This window comes from Protopterus annectens, chromosome 8.part0 (assembly GCF_019279795.1).
Source record: "Protopterus annectens isolate FY-2018-M chromosome 8.part0, PAN1.0, whole genome shotgun sequence".
Taxonomy (NCBI): Eukaryota; Metazoa; Chordata; order Ceratodontiformes; family Protopteridae; genus Protopterus; species Protopterus annectens.
In genome coordinates, this window is record NC_056741.1 from 1,011,956,705 (window position 1) to 1,011,975,059 (window position 18,355).

The 18,355-nt window shown below is 43.7% G+C and overlaps 1 protein-coding gene across 1 annotated transcript in view; it reads right to left on the reverse strand.

Annotated features, from left to right (window-relative positions):
* Positions 1-10,215, reverse strand: part of LOC122808389 (dual specificity tyrosine-phosphorylation-regulated kinase 1A-like) — a 337,526-nt gene extending 327,311 nt beyond the window's left edge. The window contains exon 1 of the mRNA XM_044079355.1: positions 10,100-10,215. Within this exon, the coding sequence (XP_043935290.1) occupies positions 10,100-10,207 (108 nt within the window). The 5' untranslated portion in view covers positions 10,208-10,215. The remainder of the gene's footprint in view (positions 1-10,099) is intronic.
* Between the last annotated feature and the right edge of the window lie 8,140 nt (positions 10,216-18,355).

The window sequence follows — 18,355 nt, forward strand, 5'->3', positions numbered from 1 at the left end:
CCGACGCCGGACATAGACTTTGGAATTCGGCCGACCGAGGACCCGTCTGACGGCAGGAGAACCCATCTGTTATGACTGCAGCTGTATGCACGATGAACATCATATGCTTTCCATATCTGTCCATCATACGAGTTTCTTTATTCGGTGGATGTACAGATGAGGACGTTTCAGACCATTCCTTTTGGTGGCTGCCCCCACCACCATAGCATCTACCGGGACACCTTTTGTGAGGAACTCTATCAGAGGGTGCTGTAATAAATTAATTTGGCCTCCTCGGAACAGGTTCCACAGACTCTGGACAGCTCCACGCCTTTCGACTGACTACATTCAGAAGCTGGTCGAAAGACAGTCACCCAAGAGGTGGAGGGGAGAGACCCAAAAGCCTCCAGGGTACACAGACTTGTCCTCAGAAGGGTTAATGGACTTCCCAGCCACCTCTCTGTTAAAGGATCTCTAGGATGTCCACAAAGGAGGCATCCTCAGAGGGTGACCATGGGGACCCTTCTGAATCATCTAGGTCAGTGTCTGAAGTGATGGACTCCTCAGGGCAGTCTAGAGGTTTCCTCTTACATAACATCTGCTGAAGGACCTCTTCAGAAGGGTACTCAGGAGAGGATTCAGAAGAGATGGTTTCGTCCAGTGGGGCGTCCTGGGACTTTGGGTCTCCATGCCTGGGAGGGAGAGATAGCAGAGGGAGAGATAGCAGAGAGAGCGACTATGGTGCTTTTGGGGGAAGAGTGTTAGGATTAGAGTGTGGAGTCGTCTGGTGCAACAGCACTCTCCTCATGACCTTGAAGGCACCATGGCCCCGCAACCAAGGAACAAGGAGACTTCCCCGAACCAAGGTGGTAGACTTCAAGGCCGATGTAGGCACAGAGCTCACCTGCGCTGAAGCCCTGAGAGATGGACTCGGATCAGACAATTGTCCAACTTGACTTTACTCCCCGAACCCGAAGGGGGAGAGTCAGCCCCTAGACCCCTCAAAAGATGATGGAACAGAGGAGGTCAGAGCTGTAGTCAGGACTGAAGATCCTGGAGCAGGTCTCTGCCCAGACTTTTCCACTACAATCAGATCCATGCACTCCAGCTCCGAAGCCAAAACATGGGTCAGAGGAGGAATTGACTATGGGGAAGTGACGGTAGTCTGTCCTGAATCATTCTATGTTGACAGGATCTTGGCCAGCACCAATGTCCGTAAAAGCCTTTTGACCACCCACTCCACATCATCATCCGAAAGGCTCTTGGAGGATTGTGAGGACGGGGTCGAGGATCTCACTGATTGTAAAACTGGAGAGTGTAGCACCGAGGAGACTGGCTCCAGAACTGGGGACCAGCTCCGAAGGCAGAACTCAGTCTACTCCAAAATCACCAGAGTAGCCGAAGTAGATGGTTTGAGCCAGATAGCCTTTGGGTCCGAGGATGACTGACTCGCTTGCTTCGTCGTAGGTTCCGATGATGGAGCCGTGGACGAAGAGCTTTTGGAGAATTTTTCCGCTCTAGCAGAGTGGTGGGAGGTTTTTGAAAAACTCCTTTCCAAAGCTTCAGTAAAAGGTACCCTCAACAAGCCTCTGACAATCAGCTTGTTCTTTCTCTCTATAAGCATTCTGGAGCTGAAGGCATGGCAAAACAAACAAGATTCTTGTAGGTGGACAGTACCTAAACAAAACACGCAACTGGTGTGGCCATCTGTCAAAGACATCTTCTGGCTGCACTGTTCACATTTTTTAAAACCCGAAGGTTTGGATTCTTTGGTATCCTTAGACACAACTGAGCCTAAATTATACAGCAAACTACAAGGTAAAAGTTAAACAAATATTAGAGGGGGGAAAAAAAAAAGAAATGCTAACAGCAGCAACAACTACATTTTTTTTTAAGATCAACAAGGAAAGGGTGATACAAGACGTCTGTAACTTAAACGACCAACTCCTCACAGAAAGGAAAAAAACAAAAAGCCCTCTAAGTTAAACGGGCCCAATGGGAGCCCTCTAACTTAAATGTACAATCCAACAGTAAGGAAAAAGTAGATATAAAAAAGTACAAACACAAAACAAGACAGAAAACCCCACAAACTCTTGTTAAATAAGTTCGGGACCAGGATAGGAGGAAAACACAAAGGCCTAGCGGTAGACGATGGCCAACCACAAAAAGGTAGCACAAGAACGAGCTAGAAAGATCTATACCACACACCTAACAGTAAAACTTCATAAAACATACTGTATTCAAACTGTAACAAACTCAAGGTAACGGAAGTAAAAAATATTTCCACTTAGCCTGAGTTGAGATCTGTTTAGCAGCAAACGAGATCTGGGTAATTTTCCCAAAGCATGATGGGATATGGTATACCTTCAAGCCAGTGGAAGCTCTCGAGCTTTAGTATAAGGCAGAGTCGGAACAGATTCTCGCTTCCGAACCCATCCAGCAATGAATGAAGGTGAGATGGACAACACAACATTTAATGTTTTTGGTCTGAAATAGTTTTCGAATTTTCACAGATGTCACATTCCTCGTTAAACTGTTCCATTTTGTGACAGAATGCACAAGATACAACTACCTAGACTAATTTTGCAACCACAGTTACAACATTTTTTTTAAGCTTCACTTTACATTATGCCAAGCTAAAACTATTAAACAGCAAATTCCAACTATCAAAATACACTGCAAAAGCAGGTCACACATCACCAAACCTAGCAAAGAAATGAATGTAAAATCAGCAACAAGATTCTGCAAAACACCAGAAATATAACCTTTTCTTTACACAGTTACAAGAAAACTAATAGCAAGGGAAAGCAACTGCACAGCAATAAAATACCAGTACCATCCATCCTCAACTCCTCTTCTCATTTCTGCACATAGGGTCAAGGTGTCACTTCAGCAGTGACAATCATCTTGAACCAACGTTTACACTGCTGGGTGGCTAGCCCTGCCATGGCAGTTCATTCATACATGCACCTACAGCCAATTTAGAGTGTCCAATCCACCTACTGTATATGCCTTTGTACTGTGAGAGAAAACAGGAGTACCTGGAGGAAAAACATGTAAAGTACAGTTGTGTACAGTTGTCATAACAGTAGCTGTTCGAGTGTATTCACTGTTGCAGGCATTACATTTATCTGCTGGCAGGTTGCCCTCAGTCAGCCTGAATTTCAAAGTCTTAGGTCCTGCATCGGTTGCTGTCTCCTCTTCCATGAAGTCAGGTCGTCAAGGGTATAAAACATGCAGCCGATGCCATTTTCTTTCGTTTTTCTTGCCCCCAAAAAGTTAGCAAAAAAAAAAAAAAAATATATATATATATATATATATATATATATATATATATATATACACACATATATATATATATATATATATATATGCATCAATATAAACTTTTACCTTCATCTACAAGCAAATACACCACATAGGTTGTAGAAGATAGAGAAGGGAAGATCAACTCCAGAATGACGGGGGATGATGGAGGGAGGGTAAACTGGACTGCAACAGTGAATACACTCGAACATCTACATTTATGGTAAGTGTACACAACTGTACTATGTTCTTCGTGTTTCACTGTTGCAGTCATTACATTTGGGTAGAATCCCAAAGCTATGGTTGGGGGGCTAGAGCTAAACAGCATTAGGAGTGGCTAGAAGGCCCTGCAGAACTGCAGTGGCAAAGCCTGCTCTGGATTTTGAGTAGAGAGGCAAATGATAATGCTTTGTAAAGGTGTGAACAGAACTCCAAGTAGCAGCCTCTAGAATGTCTTTGGTTGCTACTCCCCTTAGAAAGGCTGCTTAAGTAGCTGCAGCTCTGATGGAATGAGACCTAATGCCCCTGGGCACAGGTTTACCATGGTGTAAGTAGCAGAAACGGATGCAGTTGCTTATCCACTTTGAAATTGTTTGCTTTGAAATAGCCTTGCCCTCTGATCCTGCAGCATATGTCACTAGTAATTGCTCAGTTTTTCTTAGAGCTTTAGTCCTGCTTAAGTAGAATCTTAGCTGTCTGTGTACGTCCAGGAATGCAGAATTCTCTCCCCCTTGTTCTGCCGATTTGGATAAAAGGTTGGCAGATGAATTGTTTGGTTAAGAGCCACACTGGAAACCACCTTAGGCATAAAAGTAGAATTTGTCCTCAGAGATACCCTGTCTGGGTAAAATATGACAAAAGGCTCTATAGCCATGAGGGCCTGTAGCTCTGAAACTCTTCTTGCTGAAGTAATTGCTAGTAGCAGAGCTGTTTTCCATGATAAGAACTTTATATCAGTTGTAGCAGCTGGTTCAAATGGAGGCAGGGTGAACTTTTCCAACACATAATTGGGGTCCCATGCAGGCAATGGTGATCTAGGAGGCCTTACATTTTTGGCTCCTCTAAGATACTGCTTTAGTAAAGGATGAGAAAAGATTGGTGGCTCTGTATTGTAATGAGCCGAAATGGCAAAGTTATGGATTTTAATTGATGAGAAAGACAGGCCTTTGTCAAGCATCTCAGTTAAGTATTACAGTATCTGAGGAATATTTGGTTCTGCTTTATTAGTTCCTTGTGCTTGATTCCAAGCACAGAATCTCTTCCATTTGTCAGCATAAGATTTTCTAGTACTAGGCCTTCTGTCTTCCAAAATGACATCCATCACAGCTTTACTGAGAGGTGTTGTTTGTATGACTACATGATCAGCCATGCTGCCAGGTTCAAAGTCTGTAGTTGACTGTGCAGGATCTGACTGTTTTGTTGGGACAGTAGTTGTGGTCTGAGGCAAGGTCCAAGCTGGGTATTGAGACAAGTTCCTTAGGATTGGGTACCAGTACTGGCGGGGCCAGTCCAGGGCAATTAGTATCATCTTTGGTTTCTCTTGTCTGACTTTTAGGAGGACCTTGGGGAGAAGAGGCAGAGGAGGAAAGGCGTAAACCGATAGGTTTTTCCAACTGAAGGATAGGGCGTCCACTTTCCATGCTTGTCTGTGATAAGTCCCTGTGCAGAATTTTTTCAATTGATAATTTTTAGGACAGGCAAATAGATCTATGTCTGGGATCCCCCATTTCTCTGTTATCATGCTGAAGACTTGTGGATTTAGTTTCCACTCGTGAAGATCCATAAGGTTTCTGTTTAACTCATCTGCCAGAGTGTTTTGTTTTCCTGGCAGGAATTGAGCTTGAAGATGTATTTGGTAGGTCAAAGCTGTGTTCCACAGTGCCATGGCTAATCTGCAAAGGGGGTATATGAGTGTGTTCCTCCTTCCTTGTTTATATACCACATGACTGTGGTGGTTGTCCGTCTTTATCAGTAGTTGTCCTGGATGAAGTAAGTCCTTGAAGGCTGTTAGGGCATTTTGAACAGCTAGCATCTCTTTCTGGTTGATATGCAGATGCATTTGTTTTGGTGACCATATGCCCTGAATGCATCTTCCTGCCATGTGGGACCCCAGGCATAATCTGATGCGTCTGTTGTTATGGTTTGGCTGGCAGGGGGGTAGAGTGAATGGCCGTCGCATGTTTTGGTGACATGCCTTTGCCCACCATAGAAACTCCTGTTGCAGGCAGGGAAATGAGAGGAATCATTGTTTCCAGACTGAGCTGACTCCATAAACTTTTTAGGTACCACTGAAGCTTCCTCATATGCAGTCTTGTATATGGAATCAGTAGGATGCAGGATGCCATGAAGCCCACAGCCTGCAGAATTTGTCTTGCAGAAGACTGGGTTTTTGTTGCCATCAGTTTGAAGTAAGTAGTCAGTTGCCTTTGCTTGTCTGGCGTGAGGTAAGCCATCTGGGTAGTTTTATTCAAGCTTGCACTCAGGAATGTTATCTTTTGAGAGGGTACCATTTGGGATTTATTTTCGTTTGTGTACCCTAGGCATGTTAGAAACCTTTTCACAAACGCCAGGTGTCGAAGTGTGTCCTTGTTCTCTGCTTGAATGAGACAGTCGTCCAATTAAGGATATATTTGTATACTTCTTTGTCTGCAAAATGCAATTACTGGTGCCAGGCACTTTGTGAAGACCCTGGGCGCAGTAGATAAGCCAAAGGGCAGTGCAGGGAATTGGTAATGCATTAAGCCAGCCTTGAATCTGAGGTATCTTCTGCATGATTGTCTTATTGGGACATGCAGGTATGCCTTCTTTAGGTCTAAAGTCACCAGCCAAGCATTCTTGCCCAGCATGGGCAGAAGCTGCTGTAAAGTCAGCATTTTGAATTTTGGAATGTCCAGGTATGTATTCAGAATCGATAAAGCCAGTATTGGCTGCCAGACCTTGTCCTTTCTACGTACCAAGAACAGTAGAGTAAAACCTTGTCCTTTTTCCTGTTCTGGTACTGGCTGAATGGTCCCCATATCCATAAGGGACGTGACCTGTTTCTGTGCCTCTGCCCACTGATTTTTTGGCAGATCTGGCCAACCATCTGCCATTGGCAGAGTGTGGAAATGGAATCTGTATCCCTGTGATATGATGTTTAGTACCCACTTGTCCTGGGTTATTAACTGCCAATTTTGAGCAAAACGTGCTAATTTTCCCCCATGGGTGCTGCCAAAAGATAAATGCTTGGTGTAGGCAGAGGGAAGTCATTGGGATTGCTTTCTGTAGGTTTGCGCTTTATCTCCTCCAGATTTGGAGGTGGAAGCGCCCCATTGCTTTGACCTGTATGAATCTTGCGCCTGGTATCTGGAACCCTTAGGGCATCTGGATTTGCCCGTTTGAGCTCTGTCTGACACAGGAAAGGACCAAATTTTTTGTAGGCCAGTGTCTACTGAATCTTGGTGGCTGCACTTGTAAGAAGTCTTTAACAGTTTGCATATATTTAGCTTTGTCTTCCATTTTCTTTAAAACCTCTTCTGTCTTAATACCAAACAGAGAATCATGCTGTAAAGGTGCATCTAACAATTTAGCTTTAACATGATCAGGCAAATTTTGTTCCTTTAACCAGGCATGCCTCCTAATCACAGATCCAGTAACTGCAGCCCTGCAGGAGGCCTCTAAGGAATCAAAAACCACATTGCAAAGTATGCTTTCCAATTTGTTCAGCTGCATGCAATAATTCATGCAATTCTTTATTTTCTGCACATTCTAAAATCAATATTTTCTGTTTCAGCAATTCCATAACATGTTGTTGGTACTTAAGCATATGAAATTCACAGTTTAAGGCCCTGACTGCCAAGGTTGCAGATGTATAAACCCTTTTTCCCCCATCTGTCCAGTGCCCTTGAATCTCTGTCAGAGTGGGTAGGATTTTTTTCTGTTGAGGCCTTAACTCCCTTTGGACCCTGTGAAATAGTTTCAGGATCAGCAGCAGGGTTTCTAAATAAAAATTTATGCGAGTCGGGGACCCTGTAATATCTGTCAGGCTTACTGGGAGCTGGAGGTAAGGAGTCAGGGGTCAAGCTGGACTCCGAAAACACATCATCCACAATGTCTAAAACAGCGGGAATGGCTAAAGGCCTGTGCTGAGGGAGAAGGAAATCCGTGAGCCACTTTTTTGATTCTGAGAAGTCTTGACTCTCCCAGTGAAAATGCTCCCTCAAATTATGTAAGGTTTCTCCAAATGAATAATCCTCTGGAGGAGAAGCAAAAGGAATAGACTCCTCAGCATCAGAATCCTGATAGGGAGATATACATAATTCCAGATCAGAAGAGGAATCAGAAGAAATAGAAACCTTATCTGAAGATTGATAATCAGTGTCTTGCCTAGGTCTCTTACCAGGAGGGGGATGGGTAACCCTGATCAAGGTAATCAGGTCTTCAGACATTTTGATCATCTGTTTTTTAGGCATAGAGGCCTGTGCACGTGGCTCATGCATTGGTTGTTTAGTTTTAGAAGTTGCTTTTGTCTTTGGTTTTGCAGCTGTCATCTGATATACAAATGTTGACGTCTGAATATACCCTCAGAATCCAGTGCTTGCTCAGCAGCTCCGGACCCATCCAAGGGAGATACATTCATCGGTCCAATAACTTGAGTACCTTGTGGCATGCTGGACTCCACATGGGTGTAGGTAGAGGCCTGCGACTCGAAGGTAGCGGGTATCAGGGGCTGCGAAAGCACCTCACTGGAGTACCAGCAAACTGGCGACTGGCTTTGTCATCCGTTTTGGATCTCGACTGCCTTTCTCTGTCCTTTTCTATGCGTTTTTTATGTGTTCCGGTAGTCGGATTGCTATCAGACATTTCTGGGTAGTTAAATCAGTTTCCAGAATACTTTGATGCAAAAATAAACCGACGCTTAATAGTGCATTGGTTAAACTTGGCACAAAACAGCCAGGCACGTTGTGATCAGGGCCTAAAAGCAAGGAATACAGTATAAATGGAAATCCTTATGAGGTATTTGCTTCCCACAAGTAATACAATTAACTTTTTCTGACATCGGTAAAAAGCAAGAAAAGAGTTTCCCCAACTGGGTACTTAGCTTTAGTGAAGACTTCGGTTCTGAAAATCAAACTCGAATATTTTAGTAGTCTGCCAACCGGCACTTGCGAAATGCTTCTGCTTTGGGCATCGCGCGGCAAAAAAAGACTATAGAAAATGGCATCGGCTGCATGTTTTATACCCATGACGACCTGATGTCATGGAAGAGGAGACAGCAACCGACGCAGGACCCAAGACTTTGGAATTCAGGCCGACTGAGAGCAACCGGCCAGCAGATTACCCAAATGTAACGACTGCAACAGTGAAACACGAAGAACATCTGCAGGAAGGACAGGCAGACTCCACAAAGGTGGTACCCCATCTGAGAATCGAACCGGACAACCTCTTGCTGTGAGAGGACAACACTAACGGATGCACCACCGCAATGCCCCATATAAAATACCAATTGCCAAGAAAAAAAAAAAAAAAAGACTGCCTACCTGAAGGGAAGAATATGCATGTCTAAAACTTTTTTGTTTGAGATCAAACAGATTGGAAAACAAAACACTGGAGGCAACCAAGACAATATTACTAAGCTATTTAAATATTTTTTTTTTCACAGAAATGCTTTTGGAAAACAACATAAACAGTTAAAGTAATACTGAAAAAAAGCTAGTTGGTACAGCATTATGGGTTAAATCCATCTCAAAACAGCATTAATGCTGCTGTGGTGTTAATCACACCTGCAGTGCTACTTCTGAGCTGTCCTGCTCCATTCATGCTGATGGCACTTAAGAGGGAGTCCCAAGAAGGCAATTTTGTTTCACTGAAATCTTAATCACAGTACTGAAACTGCAGCATTTACTGCTACATTTAAGCACATTAGAAAATGACTTCACTAGAGCAAAACTACAAACAAGCTGCTTTGTCTTGTTCAGCTGAAAACATCACATTTATTTTTTTTTCTTCTTTCCTCTCACCTCTAGGCAACTACAATCCAGGATGGCTGCAGTCAAACATGACACCTAATAAACTCACTGCCAGTAAGCATCAATGAGTGAAGGGCATGGGCTATTGGTTTTAAATGCCAAGTTGACAAAAACTGCAGTTTCAATCCTGCTGGTTGAGGAGGACTGGCCTCATTCCAGGCATTACACACTTTCTCAAAAGGACACAGCAAGGGCTCAAGGAGAAGACATGCAAGCTCACACCATGATATAAAAAAAAAAAAAAACACTAATGGATTAATATTTCAGCACATCAGCCATGGGAAAAAATATACCATGTAACTCTCCACTTCCTTGTCATCCTAAACGAGCACCTTTATATATAATCAACAGCTATGCTACTTGCCTTTTAGAGAAAATGACTTGGTGACTAGCAATATTTTGATCCTTGAAGTTCCACAACCATAACCATTACTTACAATCTCCACTTGATCTTTTCCCTTTTAATCACATTAATAACTATTACAACTCGGTGTTCAATTCTAAACCATGTTTTTCACACACCACATTCCAGTGCCCACACCTGACCTGACAACACTGCTCATATGACCATATTTGTTGTAATTAAACTATCTATGCAATACCAAAGAAGCAAACTTGTTTTATTGAGTTCCAACATGCATTACAGAACTCCAATGCAACAAAAAATACATTTAGGATGTTAGCTGTGTCACTTTTCTAAATGTAAAAAAATAACTAACACATTAAACAAAATAACAGTCTAGACACACGAAAGCTGTTAACCACAAGCCTCTCCCCCAAGATTAAATATCAATAAAAGCACTAACCTCATTAATGTGTTTATATGTTTTTATTAAATCCACAGAAAGTTTACGAAGAGGTGCTGTAGCAGGATCTCTGAAAGTCTGAGGAATTCTTCTTTGTAATATTGTCATATCTGGCAGAACCTAGAAAAAAATAATGCATGCTTCTTATAGATTATCAAAACAAAAACAATTCGGCACAATCCTCAGTTTCTAAGGTAGAAAAATTAAAAACAGAGAAATTCCTTCATGAATTTCAAGACCTCTTATGTACAAGTGAAGGCTGGTCTTCACATTTTCGGTTAGTTCTTCCCTTACCTGCTCATATTAAAGATGTTCAGGACCAATTACATCAACTTTAATTCTGCTTCATCCATTCATGATCTTGTGATGGAAAGAAAATATAATACAATTCTTTTGAATGTTTGGTAGTAAAGCTTAGGTAACGGATTTAAATTGAGATTAATGTGCACGCCACAACAGCAAAAGTGAATGTGTGAAAATGAGGACTTGCACATATCATGCCCAACATGGCTGTCTTGGAGTATTTCTTTTTCTCAAAGGCATGGCAATACCCAAGTGCATCTAAGGAGCATGGGTATGCAGCCACCCCACACTGGGAGGACTTGTCACCTCTTTGAAAAAAAAGTAACTTTTACAGAAGAACAAGACCTCAAGATATCAGTTATTTTCCTTTAATTTTGCTGTCAACCCTCACAATTCTGAGCTCACGATTATGGATCTCAGAATTCTGACAATGAACCAGTAACTGAATTAATAATGTTTAACGCCTACAAAAACAATACAGTTAATACAGATTACTTTATATATTTTGTAAAGTGGAGGTGCAGCAATCAAAATATTGCCATCTGGATACAGATGGAAAAATATTCCTCAGTCATAATTAGAGAGAAAAAAAATAGTTTTAAAAGCAGATAGGAATAATCATCTTAATTCTAGAAATACTGCTCTGAAATTCTTAGCACGTTTTATTTGCTCCTTAAGAAGCTATATACAATGTTTTATACAATGCAAGCTATAGGGGTTGTTCTATGAATTATGCAACTGGAACATCATATATTTTGGAATGCACTGACAGAGAGTTAACAGTAAAAGCTGAATACTTATGCCAGTGAAAAAAATATTATACGACTGGGCAATGAACATTCAAAAACGAGCATGCTGACTGGTTAACCCAGAGTACCCATTGTAAATCACACATATACAATGTGCAGTCCAGTTGCCCCAACTTTCTTCCATTACTATATGCTATAAAAAGAAGTTACATACTCACCATAACATTCCATCTGCATTGTCAGTCTTCAACCGCCACATCCAAGCTATGGTGTCGAAATGGAGCTCCTGCCCTACCCATAATGCCCCTTTCTCCACCCCTCAGATCGAGTTTGCCAACAAAAATTATATGACCCAGACCTATAAGCAACAGAGTGACTGACAACCACACTTAAAAGAGGAGGCACATAGAGAGAGCAAAATGCCTCCTCTGTCAAGTAGAGTACTCATTGAAAGGGGGAAGGAGGGAGGAAAGGTTAAAGACAAATGAACAATGCAGATGGAACTTTATGGTGAGTACATAACTTCTTTATCTGACATTGTTGGCTTCATTTGATCTTCAACCTGTGGGACAGAGCCCCCCAGCTACTTGAGCCCTGGGTGGCCCTAAGGAAGGATCTTCTGGAGCACAGTGGAACCAAAGGAAGCTCTGCTCCTAAATGAAATATCCAATTTGTAATGGGATATGAAGGTGCGAGACCTAGCTCATACAGCTGGAGCACAAATCTTGTCCACTGGTTCCCTGGAGTAGAACGCTGAGGAGGTAGATACAGCCCTGGTATAATGTGCCTTCACTACAGAAGTAAGGGGAACACCATGCTTCTGATAAATAAAAGGAAATACATTTGGCAATCCAGCTGGTAATGGTTCCCTTGGAAACAGGCAATCCCAATCTAGATTTAGAGTAGGATACAAATAACTGATTGGACTTCCTGAAAGATTTAGTTCTATCAAGATAGAAACAAAGCTGTTGAACGTCAAAGAAAATGTAACTGGTATTGTCCTTTGTATTGAAACTCTGGAAAGAACACAGGAAAGATGGAGAACCTGATTAATATTCTTCTCTGAAGTGACCTCGGGCATAAAGGAAGGATTCGGCCTAAGTGAAACCCTGTCTTTGTGAAACAGGAGGTATGGGGGTTGAATACAAAGAGCATGCATCTCAGAGACTCGCTTAGATGAAGTTAGAGCTACCAATAAAGCAGTTTTCCATGACAGAAACTGAAGATCCACCTTTGCAGAGGGCTCAAAGGGAGACAACACCAGTACTGGAAGTACAAAAATTAGGTCCAAAGGAGGAACTGGATCCTTAATGGGAGGCCATAAAAGAAGTGTTCCTTTCAAAAAGGCCTTGCACAATCTAGAAGTGGCCAAAAAAGAATGCTTTAGCCCGACATGATAATGGGATACAACAGCTAGTTGGACTTTCACTGTGGAGGAACTGGTGTCTTGGTTGAAAATACAAGCCAGAAAGTCTAAAACTGAAGGAATTGATGCAGTAAAGGGATCCACTGAACTGGGGAAACCGAAATGGGAAACCTCTTCCATTTACTAGCATAGATCTTCTTAGTGGACGATTTGTAAGCAGAAAGCAATGTATGCTTCACAGGAGGATGACAGCACAGGGACTCTAGCCATCACTGGAACTGCAGAGTCAAGCTGTGAGCTTCAGGCTGTCCAGATCCGAATGAAAGCTGCCCTCCGGATTGGAAATCAGATCTGGACATCAATCCAGAATCCAAGGAGGACTGACACCGAGACCAAAGAAGGGGCAACCAAAGCTGAAAAGGCCTGTAGGGGGCACCGAGGATCACGAGGAACCTCGACCTCTAAGCCTCCTGAAGAAATTTTTCCATAAGAAAGGGGAGGATATGCATACAGCAGTCTAGGGGACCAAGTATGAACTACAGCATCTCTGCGAATCCCTCCTTTGGGAGGAATTAGGGCAAAGTCGTCACTGCACTTGGTGTTGGAAGGTGAGGCAAAAAGATTGCAGCTCAGCTGACTCCATTTCTGGAAGATCATGTCCACCAATGGTTGTTTCAGAAACCACTTGTGAGGAGACATAATGGTCCTGTTGAGCTTGTCTGCTAGGATGTTGGAACTCCCAGAATGTGCATTGCAACAATAAAGTGGCCTGAGATCACCCATTCCCACATTCTCATGGCCTCTGGACAAAGGGGGTAAGACCTGATTCCTCCCTCTTTGCTGACAAACTACCACTGCCATGTTGTCTGTCTGTATCGCAATCGGTCCTTGGAAGAGAAAAGAATGTAGTGCCTGCAACATCAGAAGCACTGCCCTCATCTCCAGAACAATGATGTGAAGATTGGTCTCTAACTTTGACCATGCCCCGTTAACAGTCTGTCTCAGCCAATGCCCCCCCCCCCCGAACCAGGAGGAGTCTGTGCTGACCGTGGCCACTGGAGAGGGAGCCACGAAAGAGAGACCCTCTGCTAGACTCTAAACGTTTAACCACCACATGAGAAAGGACTGTCAGGTTCTGGATAGCGGAATGGGATGCAACAGGGGCTGGTTCAGAAACAACCACTGGACTGAGAGGGTCCACTGAAGAACCCGCATGTACAGCCTTGCCAAGGGTAAAATGACTGGTTGCTGCCACAGATTCCACAGCTTGAAGGATTTGGGCTGTTGATGGTTAAGGTGTCTCCAGAAGAATGCTCACCTGGCCATGAAGAGACTGAACCATGTCCATGGTAAGAAAAAACGTGCACAGAGAAGTATTCAACAGCATTCCTATGATTTCCAAGGAATGGAGAGGCTCCAATTTTGATTTGGGAAAATTTATCTTGATGCCCAAGGTCGAAGCTAACTGAAGGAACTGTTCCCTGGCCTGACAAAGCTGATGCTTAGTGAGTGTAGCTAGAAGCCAGTCGTCCAGGTAAGGGAAAACCTGTATCCCCTGCAGCCTTAGATACACTGCTATTACTGCTACCACTTTGGTGAACACCCTGGGGGCTGTGGTGAGGCCAAAGGGAAGCACCCTGAACTGATAATGCCTGGCTCCTAATTGGAAGCATAGGAACCTCCTGTGACGTGTGTCCATCTTTACATGGTAGTATGCATCCTGGAGGTAGACTGAGCACATCCAGAAGCCCTTCTGAAAATATGGAAAAATGGACCGAATTGTAACCATCTGGAACTTGGTTTTGGTGACAAACCTGTTCAGTTGGGTGAGATCCAATATCGGTCTGTGTCCCCCAGTCTTTTTTGGGCACCAAAAAGTACCTTGAATAGACGTTTGACCTGGACAGTTCTGGGGGGACAGACTGGATGACTCGCTTTTTGAGTGGCTTGGAGATTTCCAGTTTGGCTACCTCCCCGTGAGCGGGTGGAACATCCGGGAGAAACTTTCAGGACTTTGGAGGATGAAGAAAGGGAATCAGATACCCCCTGAATATCATCTTTAGCATCCATCGATCCGATGTGATGGCTTCCCAGGCTGATGGATGCAGAAAAAAAAAAACTACCCCCGACCCTTTTTCTCTTGAAGCCCTCCTGCCCCCTAGGGCAGAGTCTAAAAGAATCATTCCCCAATCTGCCTCTAGGGAAAGAGTCAGCAGGTGCGTCCTAATGGAAAGCCCTGGATTTTCGGAAAGTACAGTTTTGTACCTACCATAAATGTAGATGTCCGAGAGGAATGCATCTGCAGTCTTTACAAATGGGTTGTCCTGTCGTCAGGCAGCCCTTCGGTCGGCCGGATTCCAAAGTCTGGGTCTGGCTTCGGCTGGTGTCGCACTTCACCCAACGTCATTGCGGCAGTCATTCGGGTATAAAGGCATCAGCTGACGCCATTTTCCTCAGTGTTTCTTGCCCCAGATGCCAGGTGCCCTCTTGGATGGCTAAATTTGGATAAATGCCAAAGTTTCCAAATAGTAGAGAGCAAACACACAAAATAAGCATGTATGTACATATATACAAACAAATACACCATAATAGATCCCCAAGCAAGCTGAAGATTGGTAAATACCCTAGAGTACCTCAGAGGGGAAGGAGGGTGGGTAATCCTGACTGCAGATGCATTCCTCTCGGACATCTACATTTATGGTAGGCACAAAACTGTACTATGTCCTTCAAGGATGCATCTGCAGTCTTTACAAACGGGTAGAATACCATAGCTAAACTAGGGGAGGAGGAAATGAGAATAGATTATGGTGTAGTCAGGATCCCTTGCAAAACAGCAGTGGCAAAACCAGCACGGGATCTAGAGTATAGAGGTAAGTTATAATGCTTGGCAAATGTATGCACAGAGGTCCAAGTAGCAGCCTCTATAATGTCCTTGGTAGCCACTCCTCGTAAGAAAGCTGTGGTAGTGGCTGTAGCCCTTGTGGAGTGAGGCCTGATGTTCTCTGGAGTTTTCTTTCCATGGTAGGAGTAACAAAATCTAATGCAATTTCCTATCCATTTGGAGATTGTCTGTTTAGAAATTGGTTTTCCTTACTTTCCTGTTGCATATGCTACCAGAAGCTGGTCAGTTTTTCTATCGTTTTTTGTCCTGTCCAGGTAGTAGCGTAATTGTCTTTGTACATCCAAGGTATGTAAGAGCTTTTCTCCCCTGTTCTGTGGATTGGGGAAGAATGTAGGTAGGTGGATAGCCTAATTTAAAGAGACTCTGGATACCACCTTAGGCATAAAATAGAAGTTATGTTCTTACCATAACGTTCCATGTTAGTTGTCTTCTTCTCGCCTTCTTCTTGCTGGATGGGTTCGGAGCCGACCTCGGCTCTGACTCGGCCACTCTAAAAGCTCGAGAGTTGGTTCCACCGGCTCGAGGCTCCCCTTATATCCCACAATGCTAGGCGTGAGTTACCTCAGATCTCGTTTGTAAGCTAGGCCCAGCTTATAATAGTAACAGAATAACTATAAACAAAGTCCACCTCTATAAACCAGGGAGAAGAGAAGGGTGACCTACATCCTGATCCAGGAAAATATGCACAGCAGCATATACCTAAAGTAAAGAGGTGGTAGAAAGAGAGGTCACAATCAAAACTCCTCCAGGTCTGTCCAGGTCAGGGGGAAGGAGGGTGGGACGCGAGAAGAAGACAACTAACATGGAACGTTATGGTAAGAACATAACTTCTATATGTTAAGTTGTCTATCTCGCCTTCATTCTTGCTGGATGGGACCGCGTCCCTAGCACCTTGTCCCGGGTGGCCTAACGGAACAGACTCTTGAGAACAGTGGAACCAAAGTTAGCTCTATGCCTAGAAGTTAAATCCAACTTATAATGAGAAATGAAAGTGTGAGGAGTAGCCCAAGTAGCCGCTGCACAAATGGTGTCAATAGGCAGTCTGTCTTGGAAGGCTATAGAAGTAGCCAAAGCTCTGGTAGAATGGGCTTTAGGTCTGTTAGGCAGCTTTTGGTGTCTAATTTCATAAACAAGGGAAATCAGAGATGTTAGCCATCTAGATAATGATACCTTTGAAACTGAAAGTCCCTTTCTGCCTTCTGCATAAGAGACAAACAGCTGGTCAGATTTTCTGAATTGTTTGGTTCTATCCAAATAGTACCTTAACTGACGATGAACATCTAGCCAATGCAATTTTTGTTCAGACCTGTTAGAATATTCTGGAAAACCACAGGGAGGTCAATGCTTTGATTTAGGTTAGACGCCGAGGCTATCTTAGGTAAAAAAGATGGGTTGGTTCGTAAAGATACCCTGTCCTTATGGAACAACAGATAAGGAGGTCGACAGCTGAGTGCATGAAGTTCTGAAACTCTTCTAGCTGAAGTAAAAGCTACCAGAAAGAGTGTCTTCCATGATAGCAATTTTAAAGAACAGGAGGCTGCAAGTTCGAAAGGGGAAAGAATCAAAGAATTAAGAACTAAATTTAGGTCCCAAGGAGGAGGAGGATTTCTTATAGGAGGTCTGAGTAGGAAAACTCCCTTCAAAAAGGCTTTGCAAAGCTTGTGGGACATGATGGCAGACTCTGAAATGCCCACATGAAAGTTAGAAATAGCTGCCAATTGAACTTTAAGAGTAGAAGGAGATGAACCTGCATGGAAGAGTTCAGCTAGAAAATCAAGGACCATTTGGATGGAAGCAGTGAAAGGATCTATGTCCCTTCCTTGAGCCCAATAGTCGAAACGTTTCCACTTACTCAAATAAATCTTTCGAGTGGAAGACTTATGGGAAGCTATCAAAATATCTCGGACAGAGTGAGATATTTGAGGAAGCCTGGCTAAGATTGGAATTGGAGGAACCAAGCAGTGAGGTTCAGAGAGGGGAGGGAGCGATGAAACTGACCCGACTGATGGATCAAAAGATCTGGAACTAGGTCCAGATGCCAAGGTCGCTCCAACAGAAAATGATGTAGAAAGGGGAACCAAACCGGTCGAGGCCAGTAAGGAGCAATGAGGATCAACGAGGCCTTCTGAGCAATAGCTTTCTGTATCACCTGAGAGATTAGTGGGAAGGGAGGAAATGCATACAGAAGTCCCCGGGGCCAAACTTGGACTACAGCGTCTCTGCTGGGCTGGCCTGGTAAAGGGAATAGGGTGAAATAATCTCTGCACTTGCTGTTTTGGGGAGTAGCAAAAAGGTCGCAGCAAGGCTGACCCCACTTGAGAAAAATTTCTCTCACAACAGAGTCTTTCAGAGACCACGCGTGAGGCATGAGGATAGCTCTGCTCAACTTGTCCGCGATTTGATTGGACTTCCCGGGGATGTGCGTTGCTATCAGAAACCGCTGAGAAGAAATCGCCCATTGCCACAGTCTGAGTGCTTCTCGACACAGGGGGTAGGACCTGGTTCCGCCTTGTTTGCTGATATACCACACTACAGACATATTGTCCGTCTGGATTGCTATCGTTCCCAAGGGAAGAGAGTCTTGAAGGGCTTGCAACGCTAAAAGCACTGCTCTCATCTCTAGAACATTTATGTGCAAGTGGCATTCGCCTGGTTGCCATGTGCCCTGGACAGTTCTGCCCTGATAATGCCCCCCCACCCGATCAGGGAGGCGTCTGTTGTCAGAGTAGCAACCGGAGGGGAAGGGACAAAGGGTCTTCCCAATAAGAGCTGAGGGGAAGACATCCACCACAGAAGATGATTCCTGCATGTCTGCGTAATCATAATGGTGTGGGACATCGGAAGTTGCTGGTATGACCATTGCGTGAAGAGCATCCATTGAAGGATTCTCATGTGGAATCTGGCTAATGGAAGCAGAGGTATGGCAGCCGCCATAA